This window comes from Lampetra planeri, chromosome 10, assembly GCF_965212315.1.
Source record: "Lampetra planeri chromosome 10, kcLamPlan1.2.h2, whole genome shotgun sequence".
In the NCBI taxonomy this organism is placed as follows: Eukaryota; Metazoa; Chordata; class Hyperoartia; order Petromyzontiformes; family Petromyzontidae; genus Lampetra; species Lampetra planeri.
Genome location: NC_136116.1, coordinates 595,436 through 621,044, shown reverse-complemented (window position 1 = coordinate 621,044; position 25,609 = coordinate 595,436). Strand labels below are relative to the sequence as shown.

Here is a 25,609-nt window from a genome sequence, read left to right as displayed (position 1 = left end):
CAGACCCACTCCGTTCCTTGGCTGCCACTCAGTTATCAGTCTTGACCATCGTCCATCGTCCCTTCTCACGACACGTCCTGCCCAAGCCCACCGACTTTCCTTAACTGCTTGGATGATGTCATTATCCTGCATCTTCTTTTTCTCTCAATGTAAGCTATAATAAATATTTTTTGAAACTAGAAACTATTTTTATTTCATTTAGTTTGTTTTCAGAAGCAACCTAAAGTATTTTCCAACATATAGCCCGCATACGCATATAACCCGCAGATGCATATACCCCGTAAAAATAGCGTTTTGTGTAAAACAAATTTCAGATAGCCCGCACCTCCATATACCCCGCAAGCATTCATATCTTTAAAGTCGTTACCGCAGCTTAATTCCATCATATTAATACAAAGTTTACATTTGTAATACATTCCACTATCAATTGTTAACATTAAAATCATAACGTGCACAAAGAAAACAAACTAACCGGAAACGAGTGAACTTAAAACAGTAAATAAGTAACAAAAGTAAATATCCAATAAATAAGTAACACATAACTGGTAGATAAGAAAGTAAGCGAACTGTTAGGCTTGCCAGCATGCGACCTCATCATATTACAGCTACTGGACCGGTAGTTACAGTGAGGGAAAAAAGTATTTGATCCCCTGCTGATTTTGTACGTTTTCCCACTGACAAAGAAATGATCAGTCTATAATTTTAATGGTAGGTTTATTTGAACAGTGAGAGACAGAATAACAACAACAAAATCCAGAAAAACGCATGTCAAAAATTTTATAAATTGATTTGCATTTTAATGAGGGAAATAAGTATTTGATTATATGCGGGAAAATACAGTAACTATCACAAATGATAGCTCAACGAAGTGGCTTATCACGTAGAAATGTATAGCAGCCAAATACTCTAAATGCATGTTTCTAGGCTAGGCAGATAACATCTTGGTGCCCACATGTAATACCAATTAATTATACAAGTGCTTTGTGCACTTTTGAGATTTTGTTTGATATTTTTCGCTAAACACCACAGTGCTTCTGAGCCGTGTGTCATAGAAGGTCGTGCCACCCACTGATTCACACCTTGCTTCATGACGCACATTGGAGTCTTATTTTTCACGACCAAGTTTATCTTCCAAAAGCACTGCAGCCTGCTCTCGTCCACACCTTTATTTCACCTATTCCATCCCTGGTATACCTTCAACGGCTGCCCTAGGTTCACGCACTATGCTGCGTTTTCCACTTGTGTCCCTCCAAAAGATGTCTCCAAATGCTTAGGCAACTCCAGTTGTCCATGACCTTTGTTTTCTCGTATTGATAATAAGAGCTCGCAAGTCACACACCTTCCAGAAAGACATCCATAGCCAGATTCACTTACATCACTCAAGTTGACGGTGTTCACTTTGGCCTGCAGAAGCTCGGGGGTGTCAGGCATGACGTGGATCTGGGTCTTGTCAGCATCCCAAAGTTTCCTGTAGAGTCTCTGTAAGCACATGGACAACGTACAACCAACGTCATCTACATCTACAGTGAGTTGACGAATAAATGGAGCCTGTTCGATGAATGCAGATGGATTTGTTTCATTTTGAATAATAAACTCACGCTGTTGATCTGGTCGGCGTTGACCTTGCACTGCAGCATGAAAGGTGCGTCGGTCACGCTGGTGAACCTTATTGTGGCTGGAGGCTGCCGGTATTTTTTGTCACTCAGGATCTCTCCTGCTCTCTGAGCCTTCTTTACTTCCAATGAGTCATTGGCAATCCATCCACAGCCCCGCAGCCACTCCAGATCAGCCTTGTACAGGGCCTATGGTGACACAAATCAGATTGCAGTAGTCCTGGACGCTGAAACAGGACAGCAGAGATGCAAACTCAGGAAGATAAAGAGGGACTTACGTCGCTCTGCAGCTCGTTGGCCATCTTGGCGTGGGCGACGCTGGTCTGGTCCGGCAGACACGTCCAGTCGTGCAGCCTCTGCCTGTAGTTGACGTCACTGAGGATGTCCTGGCACTTCTTGGCCATGACAACATTCATCATATCCATAGGAATGTGGAATTTTGATTTATTATCATCAAAATCCTTCTTGTACTCGAGTTCACTCTGCAATTTGCCAGCTCGGAAGACGTTGACCATCCTGAGATCATCCTTCAGGCTGGCAATCCCACGATGCTGGCCCTTCTCCTTCTCATAGGCCTCCTTGTACTTGATCTAAAATTAACAAACACCACATGTACTCATATTGTAACATGATAAAAGCCATTCGTGCACGTTCTTTAGTATGCTTTGACTGCTGGTTATATATATTCGCATTGCTTCAGTGAGAATAATACCCAACATATCCAGTGTATCTCAGGTCACCCCCGGTGGACTTTACAAGCAGTTTTGTCTAAGTATAATTTGATGAGCCACTGCCAATTCAATGGATGCTATGAGCTGTAAGAACAGCCAACTTAACCGAAGGTCTGGGAAAACAATTCTAACAAATACTGACTGTTATTTAACGACCATAGTTTTCGATAACAAAAACAATAATCTGACGATACGCCCCCATCATATACTTGTGGTGGCATTGTTTAGGGGGATAAATCAGATATTTGAAACCTACGTATAATAATCGTACACACAGTACACGGGTCTTCAATAGTCGGTGGTGAGCGGTGTGGTAGGCGTGTGGAGGCACTCACTCCGCTGATGAGCAGGTGAGCCGCCTTGGCGGCCTGCACCGGAATGGCATCGGGCTTCATGTGGTTTCCCTCTCGCTTCATCTCCTCCCACTGCCGCGTGTAATTCCTCTGCCAAGCGCCACAGTGGGAGACAGAGCTACAACTCCGCATAGTACAGCTCTCGCTATTGTTACTTTAGACCGTCGTCATCATCAATCGGTCGTGATAAATCCACTGCTGGATGAAGGCTTCCCCAAGTCGTCGCCACCTCTCGCGATCTTACGATGCAAAAATACAACAGGTAGCTGCGCATGAACTGATTTCATCATCACTCCATGTCCAACATCTGAAGCAAACGTACCTGATTGATATTGTAGGAATTGTTCTTGGCGAGTATGAACAGGGGTGCATCTGGCATGAGGTGAATGACTCCCTTGTCTTTGTTCCACTGCTCGGTGTACAGCCTCTGTTGGTAAAGTTATAAATAGAATAAAACTCAGCTTTTAGAAGACCTAAGTTTACAAATAACACATATCAGAACATGCATATGAAAACCAATATCTCACATTGTTCATGAGCGCTGCGCTTATTTTGGCCTGCAGCAAGCCGGGCGAGTTGGTGACGCTCGTGAAGCCAACGCTGCACGGGTGCTGCCGGTATTTCCTCTCGCTCAAGATCTCTGCTGCCCTCTGAGCCTTCTTCAGATCCACAGAGTCATTGGCAATCCACCCACAACCCCGCAGCCACTCCAGGTCAGCCTTGTACAGGGCCTGTGCAGGGGAGAACACAAAAAGTTGCCATCATAACAATAATGGTCGGCTTCCTTTAAATCTGTATGTTTACTCCGCACAGGACGCTCGTCGCGCCGTGTCCATCTATGCCAATGTTTCTCAAACTCCAATCCTTTGAGGCCGACAATGATGCAGATTTTCATTATTACCAATATTTCCCATACAGATCGAGCGTCGACATGTTGCATGTATCTCTTGGCAATCTCAGAATGCCAACCTGTGGAGGTTCATAAGGACTGGAGTTTGAGAAACTGATCGATACTCTGGTCGTACATTGGAACTGTGTGCTGCAATCAAAATAATACATTTTTTTTTTTTACAGAGAACGCGTTTCTAAACATGAATCGACTGAACTGCTGAATCAAATTTTTTTCTTTAAACAAAAAAACATGCAATTCCAAAACCTTACATCGCTCTGCAGCTCATTGGCCATCTTGGCGTGGGCGACACTGGTCTGGTCCGGCAGACACGTCCAGTCGTGCAGCCTCTGCCTGTAGTTGACGTCACTGAGGATGTCCTGGCACTTCTTGGCCATGACAACATTCATCATGTCCGTAGGAATGTGGAATTTGGATTTATTATCATCAAAATTCTTCTTGTACTCGAGATCGCTCTGCAGTTTGCCAGCTCGGAAGGCGTTGACCATCCTGAGATCATCCTTAAGGCTGGCAATCCCTAAGTGCTGGCCCTTCTCCTTCTCATAGTTCTCCTTGTACTTGTACTGCATTACACGTGGAATCATACGCAATGGCGGGTCAACATTATAACAGCATTGGGAATTATAACTATAGGATTGATAAATTATTTGAGAAAACATCACTTGCATTTGTATTTGACACGTCCCTGTCTGTTTACATATTGGTGCAACAGTCACCCTAAATCAGGGGTGGGGAACCTTTTTTCTACTCACAACTGCTTTTCCAGGTTTGCTGCTAGATTTATTGAATTTCGAGTCCCGCCTGCGGTTGCCTTGGCAGGGCCAGACCAAATGATTTTGCGGGCCTTATACGGCCGGCGTGCCGGACGTTCCCCACCCCTGCCCTAAATCCATGTGAATGTTTCTACGACTGAATTTTGCTATGAACAGCTTTTTTGTCTGAACCAACCTTCATAAAAGTAAATGTATTAATCTTACATTGATTTATGTTTGTGCAATATTTCTGATTGCTTCTGTAATGCAGTTGTTTTTGCGCTGATTTTTGTTTGGCTTGTTTTAGGCTCTAAATTGTGTTCTCCGTCGACCACAAAGTGGAAATGTAAAGCAATAGTGAATACTCTACTCTTTGGTTCTTTCGCTAAAGTCACGTAGGTATAAAATGAAATAAATTAAATCACGACGTTTCGATTGCAACACAAGCAATCATCATCATCATTGTGTTGCAATCGAAACATAGTGATTTAATTTATTTTATTTTATACCTACGTGACTTTACCGAAAGAACCAAAGAGTATGGATCCCTGCAGTCACGAAAACTTCAAATCTAGATTGCAATAGTGAATGTTTACTGGTGTGTACAGATGCTGCGATGCTCACAGATTGCGACTCTGTACCAACCACTTGCTGTAGACTGGGATGGCTTGTGCAGCAGCAGCAATCACACAGCAACACCAACAGCAGCAGAATGCACAGCAGCAGAAACAGCAAATGCACAGCAGCAGCACGGATCGCATCACCAGCAACAGCACAAAGCACAGGTGCAGCAGCTTGTACAACGGCAGCAGCATTCCGGTTCACAGAGCTGCATCTATCGTTCACTAGTTTCCCAATGAGCCAACGATTTGTAAGGGCCGGTGCTGTGCGAGAGAGATGCGTACGTCGCTGCAGATGTCGCGGGAGGCCATGGCACTTCGTATGGGGATGGCATCAAAGCGCACGTCATGACCCAGGGCTCGGGATTCCTCCCAATCCTTACGGTAGCTTTTCTGTAGAAACAGTCGCACGGCAGGCATCAACACAAGTCATCTTCAAAGGTGGAAAGCATTTCGTCATAATATTATTGGATAGTTTAAATAATTTCCAGAATATTACAAAAAACTTTACCTATGACATTGAAAATATTTTACATTTTACTCTAATGGTTAATCAGTTACTGACACCTACCCAGCATATACTGCTCATGGAAAATTGGTGAACAAGGTTGCTGAGCGTGGGCCCAAAGGCCCAAAGTGTCAAGTAGCCAGCTTCAAACAGCACCATTAAATAACTGTAATGGATACGATTGTACTTACATCTTGAATTAGGCAAGGTTATGAGCTTTGCAAAATGAAAAAATAATACAATTCAAGACGCAACTAGGATCTGTAAGCATCTCAAATAATATGTGTACGTTTGATAACTATTCACGGAGGTGTTTACATTGTCCGAACAAACATACAATTCTAGAAGGACGCCAAAAAAACGAAAAGTGAACCAATTTTGCAAAAACACTGCAGATGTGCGTCCAACCAAGTCGTCACATCAACTCACATCGCTCAGGTTGTAGGTGTTGACCTTGGCCTGCAGCAGCTGTGGAGTGTCGGGCATGACGTGAATGCAGACCTTGTCCTGCTCCCAGGCTTCCTTGTACAAGCGCTGTCAATGCAGATACATTATATTCTCAGACCGCCTTTCACTGACGTACGTATTGAATGCTGTGAACACTTAAGGACTCAGCCCAAACACAGAACTGATTAACTCACGTCGTTAATCTGGTCGGCGTTAAGCTTGCACTGCAGCAAGAAAGGCGAGTCATTCACACTGGTGAAGCTTAGGGTGGCTGGATGCTGCCGATATTTTTTGTCACTCAGAATCTCTGCTGCTCTCTGAGCCTTCTTCATATCCAATGAGCCATTGGCAATCCATCCACAACCCCGCAGCCACTCCAGGTCTGCCTTGTACAGGGCCTATGGTGACATAATTCAGAATTCAGAAGTGCTGGACACTGGAACACTGTAGAATAAATGCACAAACAGAAACATAAAGGGACTTACATCGCTCTGCAGCTCGTTGGCCATCTTGGCGTGGGCGATACTGGTCTGGTCAGGCAGACACGTCCAGTCGTGCAGCCTCTGCCTGTAGTTGACGTCACTGAGGATGTCCTGGCACTTCTTGGCCATGACAACATTCATCATGTCCGTAGGAATGTGAAACTTCCCTTTACTTTCATCAAAATCTTTCTTATATTCAAGATTGCTCAGCAATTTACCAACTCGTGTCGAGTGAAGCATTTTGATATCATCATCCAAGTACTGGAAGCCAATGTAATGCCCTTTTTCTTTCTCATATGCTTCTTTGTAATTGACCTGAAGAGATAAACGATGAAAATAAGTTAATCATTTTTATTCCATTAAACGGAGAGGATGCTCTACAGAAGCAGGGGCACTCCAATGTCTTGTGGCAGGGAGGTACTCACGTCACTGGCGATGTTCCTGGAGGCCTTTGCAGCTTTAATGGAGATGGCTTCCAACCCCAGGTCATATCCATCCGCTCTCATCTGCTCCAAACCCTGCTTGTAAGATTTCTAGAAAAATATTGATAGAATTAGCCATTGAAGCCTGTAATCTATAGAGTCCTTATATTAAATAACATCATAATGAGTGAACACATGATATCAGTAACAATTAGTTCAAGTGCACTCACATCGCTCAGGTTGTACGAGTTGACCTTGGCCTGCAGCAGCTGTGGAGTGTCGGGCATGACGTGAATGCTGATCTTGTCCTGCTCCCAGGCTTTCTTATACAAGCGCTGTTTGAGGAACAAAGTTAAGACTTTAACATTCAACATGCCTCAATATGGAATTATTTCTCACATTGAAAAACAGGAATTACACATCAATAAAAATGTCTACTCACATCGTTGATCTGGTCGGCATTGAGCTTGCACTGCTGCATGAAAGGCGAGTTGGTGATGCTGGTGAAGCCTACGGTCTCTGGGTGCTGCCGGTATTTCCTCTCGCTCAGGATGTCTCCTGCTCTCTGAGCCTTCACATTGTCCAGGGACCCAACCGGAATCCAGCCACATCCCCGGATCCAATCCAGGTCTGCCTTGTACAGCGTCTAGGGTTACATAAACCAGAATTCTGCAGTAGTATAAACGAAAAAATAATACAAAACACACACAAAGAAACAGAAACATAAAGGAACTTACATCGCTCTGCAGCTCAGTGGCCATCTTGGCATGGGCCACGCTGGTCTGGTCCGGCAGACACGTCCAGTCGTGCAGCCTCTGCCTGTAGGTGGTGTCACTGAGCATGTCCTGGCACTTCTTGGCCACGACGAGGTTCAGCATGTCCGTAGGAATGTGCAAGTTGGATTTACTTTCCACTAAATCTTTCTTGTACTCAAGGTCACTCTGCAGTTTGCCAACTCGCAAGGCATTGACCATCCTGAGGTCATCATCCAGGCTGCGAATCCCACAGAGCTGGCCCTTGTCATGCTCATAAGCCTGCTTGTATATGTACTGTATAAAAATCAGAAGAATATAATCACAATAAATACAAATAATTCAAATAGCGGTTACATAGTCCAGCGGTAGCATGTTCCCTGCTTCTTTGAGGCTCGTGGTGCAATCCGTTAGGCGGCCCTGGTTCATTCTGCAGGTGTACTAAGCATAAAATACCACGCACTGACTGCTTCACTCAAAGTGGACACTAAAGGTCCTCTGACAATATGCAAAGAAGAATACGCTACTGTGTGCTGGCATCAAAATCTAAATTTGCCAAATAACAAAAAAATACTCAATTGAAAAACACAAAGAAAACTTTGCCGCAAACTGCAAAAACTCAGCAGGAACCTTCTGAGTCTTGAGACTCAGTGAGTTTTTTTCTGGGTAAACAAGCTTAATAATATTACAATGACCCATCAAGCAATAAAGAGAACAAATATGTAGTGACATGGAATGAGGTGCTCACATCACTGGCGATAATTCTGGAAGCCTTTGCAGCTTTCACAGAGATAGCCTCTGACCCCAAGTCATAGCCGTCTGCTCTCATTTGTTCCAGGCCCTTCCTGTAGGATTTCTGTGCAAGAGAAACACACATTGTAATGAAGAGAAATACGAGACTTGGCAATCGTAATATAGTGTGATATAGAGAAGAACAGGTAAAGCCAATCATGTCAGCATGTTAATTTTCCTAGCTGCGTGAGTAGATTCGTGTCTATGTGTCTTTGTGTCTGTGTGTGTCTCTGAGGAGATACCTGCAGAGCCCCAACGTGGTTTCAGGCCAGGGCGATCCTGCAGGGATGCCATATTCTATGTCGGTCTGCTACAGCAGATATGTAGGGAATTCCAACATGACGTACATCTCTGATTTATTGACCTGGTCAAGGCCTATCAACAGGCCTGGGCTCTGGGCAGTTCTTCATGCTTGCGGCATCCCAGGCTCTCTGCTCACAATCATTAAGGGCCTTCATGATGGTGGGCAGGCCCGGGTAAAGCTCTGTGGCCAGGAGTCAGAGCCATTCACTGTTCAACTTGGAATACAATGAGATTCTGATGGATGCCCGGGTGTGGTCAAGGAATGGCTCCGTATTGCTTAACCATGTTATGAATGCTGATGATCTGGTGATTGATACTGAGAGGTGGGGTCTTACAATCAGCCCCACCAAAACTAGACAACTATCTGGGTATTTTGTGCCATAAAAAACTCCACCCCTTAACTCCCTATTGGTGATAGAGCCGTTGTGAAGAGAGTGGACATTTTCCATACCTGGACAGTGTGCTAATGACCAGCTCCGGTTTGACAGCAGAGGTCTCACTCTGAATCAGTCGGGCGGCATATGAGAATTTGAGGTTCTCTTCCTCTCCTATAATTCCGAAGGTACCGTGGCACACCCAGGACTTTTCCGCAGCACACAGGTTGCAATGCAAATTTCGATTTAAAGCTTTCGTGACTGCAGGGATTCATCTTCTTGGTTCTTTCGGTAAAGAACCAAGAAGAGGTTGCAATGCACTTATCTAAGTCCCTATCTCTCACACCCAGGTACTCACATCACTCAGGTTGTAGGTGTTGACTTTGGCCTGCAGCATCTGTGGCGTGTCAGGCATGACGTGAATTCTGATCTTGTCCTGCTCCCATGTTTCCCTGTACAAACGCTGCCAGTGCAGATATACGTTAGTGGGTCAAATGGTCATTTAATCGCATGAGTATTGCATACCAGAATCACATAGAGACTCAGCCCAAACACAGCACTCATGAACTCACATCGTTGATCTGGTCGGCATTGAGCTTGCACTGCAGCAAGAAAGGCGAGTCATTCACACTGGTGAAGCTTAGGGTGGCTGGATGCTGCCGGTATTTTTTGTCACTCAGAATCTCTGCTGCTCTCTGAGACTTCTTCATATCCAGAGATTCATTGGCAATCCAGCCACATCCCCGCAGCCACTCCAGGTCTGCCTTGTACAGGGCCTATGGTGACACGAACCAAAATTCAGAAATGCTGGACACTGAAAAACGATATAATAGATGCACAAACAGAAACATAAAGGGACTTACATCACTCTGCAGCTCGTTGGCCATCTTGGCATGGGCAATGCTGGTCTGGTCCGGCAGACACGTCCAGTCGTGCAGCCTCTGCCTGTAGTTGACATCACTGAGGATGTCCTGGCACTTTTTGGCCATGACGAGGTTCAGCATGTCCAAAGGAATGTGGTTACTGTTTTTAATATTTTCAAAATCCTTTCTGTATTCACGTTCACTTTGCATTTTAGCAACGCGTATGGAGTGTACCAACTTGGGGTCGTCTTCCAGGCTTCGGAACCCAAAATGGTGTCCTTTGTCCTTGCGGTAAGCCTCCTTGTAGATATACTGCAAAATAATTATACACGTTGAATATACGAATCACAATTTTTTACAAAATACATTTTCACGCATATAAACGTTTAATGTGCCAAAAATTATTGTTTCAACTCACTGGTAAGTTGAAAAAATAATTCACACAAGAAAATGTAGAAAATTAGATACGGCGTTTCACTTGGAATTGTGTCAAGCATCTTCAATGCAGAAACTATGGAGTCAAAATAACCGGCGTCACCTGACCCGACTTCTTAATTCAATGTCATGATATCACAGGAACAATGAGTCAAAACCAAACAAAACTATTTCATCAAGTAAAGCCCACTGAGCTCTTTCAGTGGTGATCTGGCCACACATGATAGCTCATCGAAGTGGCTTACATCATCACATGTGGGAATTTATATCTGCAGCCAAATAATCTAAACGCACGTTGCTAAATGTGTAGGGAAAAACCGGATGACTTGGAAAAAAATCCACGAGACTATGGGGAGAGAGAACATGCGCACTCCAAATATACAACTGGTATTGTCAGGGTTTGGGATCAAACTGGAAACCTGTAAACTAGGTGAGAGAATAATTATAATTTTCCTTTCATTTAAGTTGGGCCACTGATGAACATTCTACTTCAACATAACAGATTCAGCAGCAAATCAAGGAGTGATCAGCCAGCGACGGCCCACGATATGCATGGAGATGCTCAAGAAGAGTTGTACATTTTTCAGTCAACACAATAGTAAGCATTCAGTTGTCTCTAATGAGTGGAAGGTTGCTCACGTCGCTAGCGATGTCCCTGGAGGCCTTTGCTGCTTTAATGGAGATGGCGTCCGACTTGAGGTCGTATCCATCCGCTCTCATTTTATCCAGGCCTTTCCTGTAGCATTTCTGTGTGGTGATAACAAAATACATCACAAACAAACAGTATATTATACGCACACGTCTTCTAACATGCCAATCGACACAAACAAACAGCAAACGAAAATTCAGAGTTTAAAATGTTATTGATGCCAGTTGAATGTATGATATATGGAATATACCATGCAACCGAGAAGCAGGTAATGCATTTCATTGCCTAATATGAATACTGTACTGATTCACATGGACAGGGTGTGGGTTACACCAGACATTGTGTTCAGGCACAGTGCAAGTGACGGCTGTAATTCTGGCAGGAAGAATTTGATCCCAAAAGACTTTCATTTTCAAGAAGGAATAACTCTTGTGCTTTAAAACACATGAGTCTGCCAGTGGGACCACAAACTAAAAACCTACCGTATGAAACTACAGAGCCCTGGCGCTGCGAGCTTTACACGAATAGCCTCATCTACGGAGAAGACACTATTCCATGATGTTGGGTTTCATGCCACTTCTTGGAAATAAGAGAGTAACACATCTCAAGTGTTATTTTATACATTATGTGACGCGTTAAAGTAACTTCTCAGTCACACCCTGGTACTCACATCACTCAGGTTGTAGGTGTTGACCTTGGCCTGCAGCAGCTGTGGAGTGTCGGGCATGACGTGAATGCTGACCTTGTCCTGCTCCCAGGCCTTCTTGTACAAGCGCTGTGAGTACGGGTACATTATGGAGTCAGGTTACATTTTTCACACACAGAGAGACTATTGCATACTGGTAACACTTAGAGACTCAGCCTGAGAACAGCACCAATGCACTCACGTCGTTGATCTGGTCGGCGTTGAGCTTGCACTGCTGCATGAAAGGTGAGTTGGTGATGCTGGTAAAGCCTACGGTCTCTGGGTGCTGCCGGTATTTCCTCTCGCTCAGGATGTCTCCTGCTCTCTGAGCCTTCACATTGTCCAGGGACCCAACCGGAATCCAGCCACATCCCCGGAGCCAATCCAGGTCTGCCTTGTACAGAGTCTGAGAAACAAAATAACATCAGAAATTACTTGGTGTTCTCCACTGCTTGAATAACAAACAAAAAACATATATAATTGAGATCTTACATCGCTCTGCAGCTCGTTGGCCATCTTGGCGTGGGCGACGCTGGTCTGGTCCGGCAGACACGTCCAGTCGTGCAGCCTCTGCCTGTAGGTGGTGTCACTGACCATGTCCTGGCACTTCTTGGCCATGACGAGGTTCAGCATGTCCAAAGGCATGTGGTAGTTTGTCTTACTCTTTTCAAAATGCTTCTTGTATTCACGATCGCTCTGCATTTTAGCAACGCGCATAGAGTGGACTAGCTTGGGATCGTCTTCCAGGCTTTGGAATCCAAAGTGATGTCCCTTTTCCTTACGGTAAGCCTCCGTGTATAGGTACTATAGAGAAATTAACACAGATGAATACATCAATTCATAAATTCATAGAGACATGTCAGCAAAAGGTGTGAACATGCAATAACATGAGATAGGTACTCACATCACTGGCGATGTTCCTGGAGGCTTTTGCAGCTTTAACGGAGATTGCCTCCAACCCCAGGTCATACCCATCTGCTCTCATCTGCACCAGATCCTGCTTGTAGGATTTCTGTACAACAAGAACACTTTTTATATAATACGAGGTACTTTACTGCATCAATTTGTCGAATATACCAAGCTTCCAACTCATTCTCCATATCAACCACTACCAGCTAATCGTGTAAACTTAATCCAGGTCCTTATCTCCTACACCTAGGTACTCACATCGCTCAGGTTGTAGGTGTTGACCTTGGCCTGCAGCAGCTGTGGAGTGTCGGGCATGACGTGAATGCTGACCTTGTCCTGCTCCCAGGCTTCCTTGTACAAGCGCTGTGGGTGTAGATACACAAAGGAGTTCAATTATCATTCTCCTATCGCATGAGTAATGCATGCAAGGAATATTTAGAAACTCAGTCCAAGCAGAGTATTGATGCACTCACGTCGTTGATCTGGTCAGCGTTGAGCTTGCACTGTTGCATGAAAGGTGAGTTGGTGATGCTGGTGAAGCCTACGGTCTCTGGGTGCTGCCGGTATTTCCTCTCGCTCAGGATGTCTCCTGCTCTCTGAGCCTTCACATTGTCCAGGGACCCAACCGGAATCCAGCCACATCCCCGGATCCAATCCAGGTCTGCCTTGTACAGCGTCTACGGTTACATAAACCAGAATGCTGTGTTGCTAGACACTGAGGAAAACAGAATAGATGAGTAAACAAAAACATAAAACAAGATCTTACATCGCTCTGCAGCTCGTTGGCCATCTTGGCGTGGGTGACGCTGGTCTGGTCCGGCAGACACGTCCAGTCGTGCAGCCTCTGCCTGTAGTTGGTGTCACTGACCATGTCCTGGCACTTCTTGGCCATGACGAGGTTCATCATGTCCAAAGGCATGTGGTAGTTTGTCTTACTCTTTTCAAAATCCTTCTTGTACGCACGATCGCTTTGCATTTTGGCAACGCGTATGGAGTGGACCAGCTTGGGATCGTCTTCCAGGCTTTGGAAGCCCACGTGGTGTCCCTTTGCCTTCTCGAAGGCCTCCTTGTACTTGACCTGAAAAAAATACATAAATATTTAATCAAATGCATATGAAGATGTGCTGTAGTTGATTGCACGGCAAGGATAGATCGTAACCCCACCCTAAAATAACACAAGAGAATGGGGCTCACATCACTGGCGATGTTCATGGATGCTTTTGCAGCTTTGATAGAGATGGCCTCCAATCCCAGGTCATATCCATCGGCTCTCATCTGCTGCAAACCCTGCTTGTAGTATTTCTGTAAAATATATATGAACACCATTAGCTGGAAACGTGTTAAATGTATTCCACACATGAAACACGAAAGCCAAAGTATAATATCAAGACCTTTAATTTCATACCAACTCACATCGCTCAGGTTGTAGGTGTTGACCTTGGCCTGCAGCAGCCCTGGAGTGTCGGGCATGACGTGAATGCTGATCTTGTCCTGCTCCCAGGCTTTCTTGTACAAGCGCTGTCAATGCACATACAGTTGATCATCGATTTTCCGGCGTGCATTCATCCAGCTTCCAACATTATCCGGCTTCCAACATTATCTGGCTTCCAACATTATCCGGCGGTCCCGGGCCTATCCAGTTAAACCGGAAAAACCGCTCCAAAGGCTGTAACCAGTCCGGCGATCGTCAAACACATGGTTATTGAAACAAGAGCATAGTACGTATATCACCGCATGCAGTCTTTGAGATTAGAGTGTTAAGTACGATACAGTAAATACACTCACTTTTTACAGTAGGATATTTTTGTTTTGTTTATTTGTATGATTACTTATGCCAACTTCATATAGTAAACACATTTAAAACACATAAAAACAAACACAGCACCTAAAACGTAATGTTAGGCAAGAATGTGCAAAAATCAGCTATTTGAAATAATAATTCGTGATTATACAGCATTTTATAAAATACGGCGCCCCTTCCCTTACCGAAGCCGCCGAATAATTATCGATGATCTACTGCACTTTAGAGTCACATTATCCTTTACTCGCATGAGTATTGCATGTAGAAGCATTTAATAAAAGATATCAAGTAAAGCACAGCACTCACGTCGTTGATCTGGTCGGCGTTGAGCTTGCACTGCTGCATGAAAGGTGAGTTGGTGATGCTGGTAAAGCCTACGGTCTCTGGGTGCTGCCGGTATTTCCTCTCGCTCAGGATGTCTCCTGCTCTCTGAGCCTTCACATTGTCCAGGGACCCAACCGGAATCCAGCCACATCCCCGGATCCAATCCAGGTCTGCTTTGTATAGAGTCTGAGAGACAGAAGCATGTCAGATAAATAAATCCCTTTCCACTGTTCGAATAATAATGAAACAATGTAATTAAGGCCTTACATCGCTCTGCAGCTCGTTGGCCATCTTGGCGTGGGCGACGCTGGTCTGGTCCGGCAGACACGTCCAGTCGTGCAGCCTCTGCCTGTAGGTGGTGTCACTGACCATGTCCTGGCACTTCTTGGCCATGACGAGGTTCAGCATGTCCAAAGGCATGTGGTAGTTTGTCTTACTCTTTTCAAAATCCCTCTTGTATTCACGGTCGCTCTGCATTTTGGCAACGCGTATGGAGTGGACCAGCTTGGGATCGTCTTCCAGGCTTCGGAAGCCCACGTGGTGTCCCTTCTGCTTGCGGTAAGCCTCCTTGTATGTATACTGGAGAGAGAAAAAATACTTGTAAATAACCAATAATGTGCGGGAACACAAACTCACAATGTAAACATAACATGTAAAGTTAGCAGCGACAGGGGTGGGCCCCATGTGAGGGAGGTGCTTACGTCACTGGCGATACTCCTGGATGCTTTTGCAGCTTTGATTGAGATGGCATCCAACCTTAAGTCATATCCATCGGATCTCATCTGCTCCAGACCCTGCTTGTAGTATTTCTGTACAATGGGTATTCATAGTTTAGCAAAAATATAACTTAATTAATTTATTAAAACGTTACTTTGAAAGGTTACTGCAATTTCTAGTACCTCTACAATTTTATACAGCTTTTTTTCTCCCACTCTGCTACTCACATCGCTCAGGTTGTAGGAGTTGACCTTGGCCTGCAGCAGCCCTGGAGTGTCGGACATGACGTGAATGCTGACCTTGTCATGCTCCCAGGCTTCCTTGTACAAGCGCTGTCAATGCACATACGTTTGTCAGATTACCTTTTGCTCAGGTGAGTATTTCACGTGGAAAAAATTTGCAAAATCGGTCCAGAAACAGCACGAAAGCACTCACGTCGTTGATCTGGTCAGCGTTGAGCTTGCACTGCTGCATGAAAGGCGAGTTGGTGATGCTGGTGAAGCCTACGGTCTCTGGGTGCTGCCGGTATTTCCTCTCGCTCAGGATGTCTCCTGCTCTCTGAGCCTTCACATTGTCCAAGGACCCAACCGGAATCCAGCCACATCCCCGGATCCAATCCAGGTCTGCCTTGTACAGAGTCTGAGACACAAAAGCATGTCAGATAAATAAATCCCTTTCCACTGTTCGAATAATAATGAAACAATGTAATTAAGGCCTTACATCGCTCTGCAGCTCGTTGGCCATCTTGGCATGGGCGACACTGGTCTGGTCCGCCAGACACGTCCAGTCGTGCAGCCTCTGCCTGTAGTTGGTGTCACTGACCATGTCCTGGCACTTCTTGGCCATGACGAGGTTCAGCATGTCCAAAGACATGTGGTAGTTTGTCTTACTCTTTTCAAAATCCTTCTTGTATTCACGGTCACTCTGCATTTTGGCAACGCGTATGGAGTGGACCAGCTTGGGATCGTCTTCCAGGCTTCGGAAGCCCACGTGGTGTCCCTTCTGCTTGCGGTAAGCCTCCTTGTATATGTACTGCAAAGATATTAAACATTACATTACAAGCTATTGGTCAAGCGGAAAGTAAAGGGGGTGATCAGCCAGTGACTCTTCATGACAGGGAGCTGCTCACATCACTGGCGATATTCCTGGAGGCTTTTGCAGTTTTAATGGAGATGGCGTCCAACTTTAGGTCATATCCATCCGCTCTCATCTGCTCCAGACCTTGCTTGTAGGATTTCTAGAAAAAAATATCAAAATTACCCATAGAAATCTGATGCATTATATTGTATATACTGTATATATGTGTGTGCTAATAATAAATAAATCGCTCCCTTGTAAGTGAACATATGATTAACATCCATCTGCCATGAACTTACATCGCTCAGGTTGTAGGTGTTGACCTTGGCCTGCAGCAGCTGTGGCGTGTCGGGCATGACGTGAATGCTGACCTTGTCCTGCTCCCAGGCCTTCTTGTACAAGCGCTGTTTGTGTGAACATGTTGAGACATTTGATTACATTCCTTCTTAACTAATGTAAGTAAAGGCATACTCCAGTTTACGTCCAAGATGCGTTCCTGAAAACTAGAACATAAAGTGAAAGTACCTAAATCGAAGCAAAGAGATGGGATGGTGGATCGTAACGTGGTACAGAACATTAACAAAGGATGCTCAGTAGCCCATTGCACATCTATACTGTCCAACCATCAATGTGAGAAGCAAATGCTTATTATTGATATATTAAGATATATTACTTCGTGTATTATACTATATATATTATTAGTAGTAGGTTATCATGTCAAAATTGTTTTCATTTGTATACAAATAGTTGCCATAAGCATGGTATGTGGGGGGGAAAATACGAATAGAGTACACATGAAAGAGACTATAACCAGTCAGGGACGCTAACATTTGGGCGCCATTTGGCACCTAAATGTTCACTGTAGAAGGTAACTAATTTGAGCCTTAATGGTAAAGTTCCTAAATCTCGAGTAGGTTTTGGTGAGGTACACAGTACATCATATAGGATTGGGTATCAATAAGTTGAGGATGTTGCAGAGAAATTAAGTTAAGCGGGGGGGGGGGGGGGGGTGGTGTAAATTGGAGTGTTACAGTCATGCATTCTGGCAAAAATGTGCAGAAGCAGGCCAAGAAGAGCACCAATGCACTCACGTCGTTGATCTGATCGGCGTTGAGCTTGCACTGCTGCATGAAAGGTGAGTTGGTGATGCTGGTGAAGCCTACGGTCTCTGGGTGCTGCCGGTATTTCCTCTCGCTCAGGATGTCTCCTGCTCTCTGAGCCTTCACATTGTCCAGGGACCCAACCGGAATCCAGCCACATCCCCGGATCCAATCCAGGTCTGCCTTGTACAGAGTCTGAGAAACAAAAATACGTAATAAATGATGTTGTGTTATCCACTGCATGAATAACAATGAGAATGAAAGGCAAACAATAAATATGCAATTACAAAACCTTACATCGCTCTGAAGTTCGTTGGCCATCTTGGCGTGGGTGACGCTGGTCTGGTCCGGCAGACACGTCCAGTCGTGCAACTTCTGCCTGTAGTTGGTGTCACTGACCATGTCCTGGCACTTCTTGGCCATGACGAGGTTCAGCATGTCCAAAGGCATGTGGTAGTTTGTCTTACTCTTTTCAAAATCCTTCTTGTACGCACGATCGCTTTGCATTTTAGCAACGCGCATGGAGTGGACCAGCTTGGGATCATCTTCCAGGCTTTGGAAGCCCACGTGGTGTCCCTTTGCCTTCTCAAAAGCCTCCTTGTACTTGACCTGAAAAAATAATGAATGTTGATCAAAAAATTATTAAAACATTAAATTAATTCTTGTAAACTTAGGGTTGCTTAGATGATAGAATACCAAACCTCACAAACATTTGATCAAGAATATTAAAAGCGCAGCCTTTAGTATCTCCTATGACCGTAAAGTAAGCAGCAATTGGTGAAAATCTAATTGAAGATATAGTTTTTCATGAAAAAAATTCATCCATGATTTTGAAACAAATTAGAAGTGGAAAACTGGCATCACACAATGCCTCCCCTGTTCCTTTTTCCTCAACTTTCTCCCCCCCCCCCAAGCGTGACATCCCATAAGCCGTCACACAAACTTTAATTACCCAACATCTTCTCCAAAATGAAGATGTCTACTTCCATCATGGATCTGGGTCTCGGAAAACTCATCGCACACTGCCTACCCACTCTCTATCACCATATCACTTGGGTGGTCAATGGATTCATTCTACCGGTACAAGCTACTGCCACTCTTATACTCACACATCTAATGTTGACCCTGACTTACTTTAAAAAAATTCTACCCTATCTCAAAATTGTCTTTTCTGGGGAAGGTTCTGGAAAAGAATACTTTTACATTTCTACCTAATCACCTTGCCATCCATGGTCTCTATGACCTATTGCAGTTTGGTTTTCAACAAGGCCACTTTTACAGAGACAATGTTTAGGTGTGGTCAATGGCTTCCTAGTCTCTTATGATCATGGGTCTCTTATGCTTCTGGTCCCCATTGATCTCACAGCTGTATTCTAGACCACAGGCTTCAGTGCCTTCAGAGATACGTAAGTATATTACTCTCTGGGTTATCTTATTACCATAAATTATTTTGTTTATGATTCATTTTAGGGTAAATCTTCCTCTCTAAAACTGTTAAATCAATGGGGTACCACATGACTCCTTATTTGGCCCACTGCCTTTCCCATTTACCTCCTTCAATTTGGTGCAATCATATCAAGTTTAAAGGTGGCACATGAGATCTGTGCTGATAACACCCAGCAGTACGTCTCTATGGACTTCTCTCATTCATCTGCAATGTCCAATTTTTGAGCTTGTTTTAATGCAATCTCAAACTGGATTGGTTCAAACTTTCTTCTTTTAAATACTACCAAAACTGAGATCCTTCAGATTGGTGAAACAAAAAGTGTCAAAATAAAATCTCAAAGTCGAGTGTGGATCTCCTGTACCCTGATATGTTCACCCGCCACATCTCCCGAGTCTGCAAGGACTCTTACTGCCACCTGCGTCACACTGAGTCGACACGGCAATGTTTACCTGCACTGTCTGCTAAGGCCTATATCCACGCTTTTATTACTTCTCGCCTAGACCAATTAAACTCGCTCTTCTATGGTATTTCAAATTCCCTCCTTTCAAGATAACACATGATTCAGAATTTCGATACAAGGCTCCTCACTCAAACGTGAAAATGTGATTATAGCACTCCTGCACTGCAATCTTTGCACTGGCTTCCTGTCAAGTCTCAAATTCAATTTAATATTTCAGTGGCTCTTATTGGCATTTGTCTTGCCCCTGGCTACTTCTCCACTCTTATCTCACTCGATTCTCTGGCACGTTATCTCCATTCCAGTGATAAAGCCCACAGACAACCTTCATTCCTTGAAGGTCCCCCTTCTCGGATTCTCCTATCTAGGCTCTGGAATTCAATTCCATTTAAACTCCATGCATTTGAGACTCTGCCGTTGTTCAAGTCAAACCTCCAACATCATTTGTTTTCATGTGCATATGGATAAAATGTTTAAATCTTATTTTTTTCTGTTTCTTTTACCTATTCATACCCTTTGAATGCTTTACGTTTCGTGTGAAGCGTCTGGAGATGTGGTTAAATTGAGACGCGATGTAAATGTAATTGTATATGAGGGAGTCCTATGACCCCTGCCCTTGTCTGGTTTCATTCTGTAGTTGTGTAGGAGTGGAGGAGACACAACCTTCCATGGAAGAATCTGCATGGCCTGGTTGTCACCTGGAAAATATACCTGTCAATAACGACTCTTTGGCTCTGCCAGCCCATAAAAAAGTTCAGTTGTTGTATTACTATAGCAGTTAGAATCTTGAAAAATCATGTATGGCTCAAGAAGGGTTGTAACTTTTTAAGTTAACACAATAGTAAGCATTCAATTGCCGCTAATGAGTGGAAGGTTGCTTACATCGCTGGCGATGTTCCTTGAGGCTTTTGCAGCTTTAATAGAAATGGCGTCCAACCTCAGGTCATATCCATCCGCTTTCATCTGCTCCAGACCCTGCTTGTAGTATTTCTGTACATATAATCATTACGGAATGAAATTAGACGTAAAAAAACTACATATTGTGATATAGACAGATGCATTTAATTGGAATAAATTTTAATACGAACAATAAAATTGAGTCTCTCACACCTAGGTACTCACATCGCTCAGGTTGTAGGTGTTGACCTTGGCCTGCAGCAGCTGTGGCGTATCGGGCATGACGTGAATGCTGACCTTGTCCTGCTCCCAGGCTTCCTTGTACAAGCGCTGTCGGTGCAGATACACAACGGAGTTAAATTATCCTTCTCATCCTCCTATCGCATGAGTAATGCATGCAAGGAATATTTAGAAACTCAGTCCAAGCACAGTACTGATGCACTCACGTCGTTGATCTGGTCGGCGTTGAGCTTGCACTGCTGCATGAAAGGCGAGTTGGTGATGCTGGTGAAGCCTACGGTCTCTGGGTGCTGCCGGTATTTCCTCTCGCTCAGGATGTCTCCTGCTCTCTGAGCCTTCACATTGTCCAGGGACCCAACCGGAATCCAGCCACATCCCCGGATCCAATCCAGGTCTGCCTTGTACAGAGTCTGAGACACAAAAGCATGTCAGAGAAATAAATTCCTTTCCACTGTTCAAATAATAATAATAACAACACATTTTAAAATAAGGCCTTACATCGCTCTGTAGCTCGTTGGCCATCTTGGCGTGGGCGACGCTGGTCTGGTCCGCCAGACACGTCCAGTCGTGCAGCCTCTGCCTGTAGTTGGTGTCACTGACCATGTCCTGGCACTTCTTGGCCATGACGAGGTTCAGCATGTCCAAAGGCATGTGGTAGTTTGTCTTACTCTTTTCAAAATCCTTCTTGTATTCACGGTCACTCTGCATTTTGGCAACGCGTATGGAGTGGACCAGCTTGGGATCGTCTTCCAGGCTTCGGAAGCCCACGTGGTGTCCCTTCTGCTTGCGGTAAGCCTCCTTGTATATGTACTGGAGAGAAAAAAAATACTTGTAAATAACCAATAATGTGCGGGAACGCAAACTCATAATGTAGACATAACATGTAAAGTTAGCAGCGACAGGGGTGGGCCCCATGTGAGGGAGGTGCTTACGTCACTGGCGATACTCCTGGATGCTTTTGCAGCTTTGATTGAGATGGCATCCAACCTTAAATCATATCCATCGGATCTCATCTGTTCCAGACTGTGCTTGTAGTATTTCTAGAAAATAAATATTCACGCAATTAATTTCTGAAATTGGATATAGAGTCCCTGAATAAATAATCAATATCCTCTTAAGTGTAATGCGAGAATTGCGTAATAGCAGCGTGGACAGGGCTGGGCCGCGATTGGCTTCGATCAGATGGGCAGCAATGCGTTGGGCTCTCCGTCTTCCAATGGACATGCGCAGGCAGGCACAAGACCGACAGTGGGCTCCAAGCCACGCAGGGCAATGAGAGGAATGTAGCATGCATGCGGAGCTCTGATATTTTAATTTAAATCTAAATATAATCCTTAATTGTAATGCAACATAATTCACATATATAGTATTTATAATAGATATTATTAAAGTTAATACAGTGGTTATTTCTAGCTTGTGTTACACATAGACAACACATTAACTTGCTAATCTCCCTAATCTCTCTGCCGAATCTCTCCCATCAACATATCAACATAGTGCTAATCTCCCATTAACACTGCTGTTATGCGCATACACGGGGCGATACTCTTACACGGCAACAGAAGCTCATTTCATGCTAATCTCTCTCCCTAATCTCCCCCATTAACACAACTGACGTGCTTGCGTGAGGGGATGGAATTCCTTTCCAGCTCAGACCCTGGCTGCTTGCCCTTCGCCACATATATAACCTCTTGTTGTAACGGCTCTCTCGCTGTTTCTTCCTGGTTCAGCAGTTCCACTGCTGGATTATTTTTTACGCCTGAGGACGACCGCTTGTGTTGCGATCGAAACGTCGTGATATATTATTTTTTCGATTTAAAGCTTTCGTGACTGCAGGGATTCATCTTCTTGGTTCTTTCGGTAAAGTCACGTAGAAGGGAAGTAATAAAATAATAAAAATATAACATAGTAAAATAATTCTCACGACGTTTCGGCCACAATGCAAGCAGCCGTCCTCAGGTGAATTTCCAATAAATATGCTAAATTCCTCTTGACATGCAAATTATTTTGTCAAGGCGCTCCTCTTCCCCCCTCCAACCCAGCTTAAACATACGCTCCAAGCTCGGTGGTGTTTCATTCTTCACCCGAGGACGGCTGCTTGCGCTGTGGCTGCAACGTCGCGAGAACCACCCTACTATGTTTTAATTTGACCATTTTACCACTTCCCCTCTACGCGACTCCACCGAAAGAACCAAGAAGATGCCGGTGAAATATAATCGTGCGTGCTGTTAATAGCATTCTCTTGGTTCTTTCGGCAAAGTCACGTAGAAGGGAAGCAACAAAACAACAAAAATAAAACATAACAAAACAATTCTCACGACGTTTCGGCCACAACGCAAGCAGCCGCCCCCAGGTGAAACCAGGTCTGTCGAGGCGACAGCGTCTGAATGAAACAGCACACGTGCCTGGAGCATACATATAGGCTTGCGTTGTGGCCGAAACGTCGTGAGAATTGTTTTGTTATGTTTTATTTTTGTTGTTTTATTACTTCCCTTCTACGTGACTTTACCGAAAGAACCAAGAAGATATTATTTTTATTTCATTTTATTTTTCTTCCTACGTGACTTTACCGAAAGAACCAAAGAGTATGGTTGTTTATAATACAGGCATATTTCTCGTTGCGCTGACTCTTATAATGCAATTTCCTTATTACGTACGGTCTTTGTCCTGGAGGAAAATTCCTCCGTTCAAAATTCCTGCATGGTTCAAAATTCCTGAGCGAGAACACGCAGTGCGCGTCGCTCCCTCGTTTCTCAGAGCCACGAGTTCAACCAGTGAGAGTCGCTGACGCTCCGTGGCGCTGGGCCAATCAGTGCCCCAGCCTCGGCCCGCCAGTCTTGAAGGCTTCCCACGGAACGTGTGTTTACGGCAGATGGTGGTTAATCTTACGCAAGCTCCAAACGAAAGCACTGGTTGGCAGATAACTTTTTGTAATTTTTTCATGTCATCATTAAAAGTTAATATTTTATTTATAAAATGCTTGAATATATTTATCATGTGTACAGTATCAGTATTAAGGCGATCACCGATACCGCTGATAGGTAAAAAATAGCGCTGTCGGTAATGCATCTCCATTGTAACTGTGTTATGACATCGTATCGCGTTGTTTCGTATCGCGCTCCGCTTTCCAAGAATGCATCCTGAACGCTATAAGAGACATGCCTGTAATAGCGAATGATATTTGATATGTAAACTGTTAAATTCACAACGCGGAGTATGATCCTTTGTGAGAAAGCAAGGGCACAGGGTGCTGTATATGTGGGCTGAATGAGTTGTGATCGTGTGTAATTTCGTTGCTGGCCATGTCGGTGCATTCATAAATGGGCGCTGCTGCGACTCAACACTGTCTCCTGGAGCTCTTTGCATGCAGTGGTGGACATGTCTCAGAGAGTGGAATCGCCTTGCAAAATAGAGAAATGTGACACAGTCGAGGCAAAATGCAATGCAAGAATAATATTGAACTTTCATATTTGATTTCACGATAACCACCGCTGTGATCTCAGCAAGATCGATGCCAGAAGTGTGAGACACAGTGCGACTGGTTTCCAAATCCAACGTAAAATATCAAAAACATTCATATCATAATGACTCACATCGCTCAGGTTGTAGGAGTTGACCTTGGCCTGCAACATGTCTGGAGTGTCGGGCATGACATGAATGCTGATCTTGTCCTGCTCCCAGGCTTCCTTGTACAAGCGCTGTCAGTGCAGATACGTTTGGGAGTTAGATTACCTTTTACTCGCATGAGTATTGGATGTAGGAGCATTTCAGAAATTATATCAAGTCAAGCACAGCACTCACGTTGTTGATCTGGTCGGCATTGATCTTGCACTGCTGCATGACGGGAGAGTCGGTGATGCTGGTGAAGCCTACGGTCTCTGGGTGCTGCCGGTATTTCCTCTCGCTCAGGATGTCTCCTGCTCTCTGAGCCTTCACATTGTCCAGGGACCCAACCGAGATCCAGCCACATCCCCGGATCCAATCCAGGTCTGCCTTGTACAGAGTCTGAGAAACAAAATAACATCAGAAATTACTTGGTGTTCTCCACTGCTTGAATAACAAACAGAAAACATATATAATTGAGATCTTACATCGCTCTGCAGCTCGTTGGCCATCTTGGCGTGGGCGACGCTGGTCTGGTCCGGCAGACACGTCCAGTCGTGCAGCCTCTGCCTGTAGTTGGTGTCACTGACCATGTCCTGGCACTTCTTGGCCATGACGAGGTTCAGCATGTCCAAAGGCATGTGGTAGTTTGTCTTACTCTTTTCAAAATCCTTCTTGTACGCACGATCGCTTTGCATTTTAGCAACTCGCATGGAGTGGACCAGCTTGGGATCGTCTTCCAGGCTTTGGAAGCCCACGTGGTGTCCCTTTGCCTTCTCAAAAGCCTCCTTGTACTTGACCTGCAAAAGAAAGAGGCACACGTCCTTCAGCCTGTGGCCACAGGGTAGTGGCTCGTTGCTGTGAAGGCAGGGCGGTGCGGCGGTGTGAGCTCACGTCACTGGCGATCGCCCTGCAGGCCTTGGCCGCTCGGATGGGGATGGCGTCTGCTCGCACGTCACAGCCTAGAGCACGCTGCTCCTCCAGTCCTTTTTTGTAGCAAACCTGAAACAAACGATTCCTGTGATGTAGCTAGACCACAGGCTACTCCATTCACGTGCAGAGAGAAATGTGATGTCATCAGTTAGGACCAATAGAGAGGGTGACCTATGTCTGGTTATTCCGAACCAACCATTTGCTCAACATTTGTTTAGATACGATCAGTTAAGCAGGATATACATATTTTATTTGCTCATAAACTGTGTGTGATCGCGGACTATATGAACCACTCACATCGCTCAGGTTGTAGGAGTTGACCTTGGCCTGCAGCAGCCCTGGAGTGTCGGGCATGACGTGAATGCTGATCTTGTCATGCTCCCAGGCTTCCTTATACAAGCGCTGTCAGTGCA

At 44.6% G+C, this 25,609-nt stretch overlaps 1 protein-coding gene across 1 annotated transcript in view; it reads right to left on the bottom strand.

The window, feature by feature from the left end:
- The window catches only part of LOC144720793 (nebulin-like), a 100,424-nt gene that overhangs the window by 44,264 nt on the left and 30,551 nt on the right, over positions 1 to 25,609 (bottom strand). Inside the window, exons 37-85 of the mRNA XM_078597842.1 lie at positions 25,494 to 25,598; positions 25,158 to 25,265; positions 24,752 to 25,063; positions 24,462 to 24,665; positions 24,254 to 24,358; positions 21,593 to 21,700; positions 21,159 to 21,470; positions 20,867 to 21,070; positions 20,646 to 20,750; positions 20,406 to 20,513; positions 17,917 to 18,228; positions 17,611 to 17,814; positions 16,819 to 16,923; positions 16,572 to 16,679; positions 16,163 to 16,474; positions 15,878 to 16,081; positions 15,670 to 15,774; positions 15,427 to 15,534; positions 14,993 to 15,304; positions 14,708 to 14,911; positions 14,014 to 14,118; positions 13,795 to 13,902; positions 13,367 to 13,678; positions 13,074 to 13,277; positions 12,859 to 12,963; positions 12,596 to 12,703; positions 12,184 to 12,495; positions 11,894 to 12,097; positions 11,677 to 11,781; positions 10,997 to 11,104; positions 9,923 to 10,234; positions 9,632 to 9,835; positions 9,418 to 9,522; positions 8,339 to 8,446; positions 7,576 to 7,887; positions 7,281 to 7,484; positions 7,069 to 7,173; positions 6,842 to 6,949; positions 6,420 to 6,731; positions 6,129 to 6,332; positions 5,917 to 6,021; positions 5,265 to 5,372; positions 3,859 to 4,170; positions 3,225 to 3,428; positions 3,020 to 3,124; positions 2,680 to 2,787; positions 1,892 to 2,203; positions 1,599 to 1,802; positions 1,375 to 1,479 (exon numbers count right to left, since the gene is read on the bottom strand). Coding sequence (XP_078453968.1) covers positions 1,375 to 1,479; positions 1,599 to 1,802; positions 1,892 to 2,203; positions 2,680 to 2,787; positions 3,020 to 3,124; positions 3,225 to 3,428; positions 3,859 to 4,170; positions 5,265 to 5,372; positions 5,917 to 6,021; positions 6,129 to 6,332; positions 6,420 to 6,731; positions 6,842 to 6,949; positions 7,069 to 7,173; positions 7,281 to 7,484; positions 7,576 to 7,887; positions 8,339 to 8,446; positions 9,418 to 9,522; positions 9,632 to 9,835; positions 9,923 to 10,234; positions 10,997 to 11,104; positions 11,677 to 11,781; positions 11,894 to 12,097; positions 12,184 to 12,495; positions 12,596 to 12,703; positions 12,859 to 12,963; positions 13,074 to 13,277; positions 13,367 to 13,678; positions 13,795 to 13,902; positions 14,014 to 14,118; positions 14,708 to 14,911; positions 14,993 to 15,304; positions 15,427 to 15,534; positions 15,670 to 15,774; positions 15,878 to 16,081; positions 16,163 to 16,474; positions 16,572 to 16,679; positions 16,819 to 16,923; positions 17,611 to 17,814; positions 17,917 to 18,228; positions 20,406 to 20,513; positions 20,646 to 20,750; positions 20,867 to 21,070; positions 21,159 to 21,470; positions 21,593 to 21,700; positions 24,254 to 24,358; positions 24,462 to 24,665; positions 24,752 to 25,063; positions 25,158 to 25,265; positions 25,494 to 25,598 — 8,853 coding nt within the window. The remainder of the gene's footprint in view (positions 1 to 1,374; positions 1,480 to 1,598; positions 1,803 to 1,891; positions 2,204 to 2,679; positions 2,788 to 3,019; positions 3,125 to 3,224; positions 3,429 to 3,858; positions 4,171 to 5,264; positions 5,373 to 5,916; positions 6,022 to 6,128; positions 6,333 to 6,419; positions 6,732 to 6,841; positions 6,950 to 7,068; positions 7,174 to 7,280; positions 7,485 to 7,575; positions 7,888 to 8,338; positions 8,447 to 9,417; positions 9,523 to 9,631; positions 9,836 to 9,922; positions 10,235 to 10,996; positions 11,105 to 11,676; positions 11,782 to 11,893; positions 12,098 to 12,183; positions 12,496 to 12,595; positions 12,704 to 12,858; positions 12,964 to 13,073; positions 13,278 to 13,366; positions 13,679 to 13,794; positions 13,903 to 14,013; positions 14,119 to 14,707; positions 14,912 to 14,992; positions 15,305 to 15,426; positions 15,535 to 15,669; positions 15,775 to 15,877; positions 16,082 to 16,162; positions 16,475 to 16,571; positions 16,680 to 16,818; positions 16,924 to 17,610; positions 17,815 to 17,916; positions 18,229 to 20,405; positions 20,514 to 20,645; positions 20,751 to 20,866; positions 21,071 to 21,158; positions 21,471 to 21,592; positions 21,701 to 24,253; positions 24,359 to 24,461; positions 24,666 to 24,751; positions 25,064 to 25,157; positions 25,266 to 25,493; positions 25,599 to 25,609) is intronic.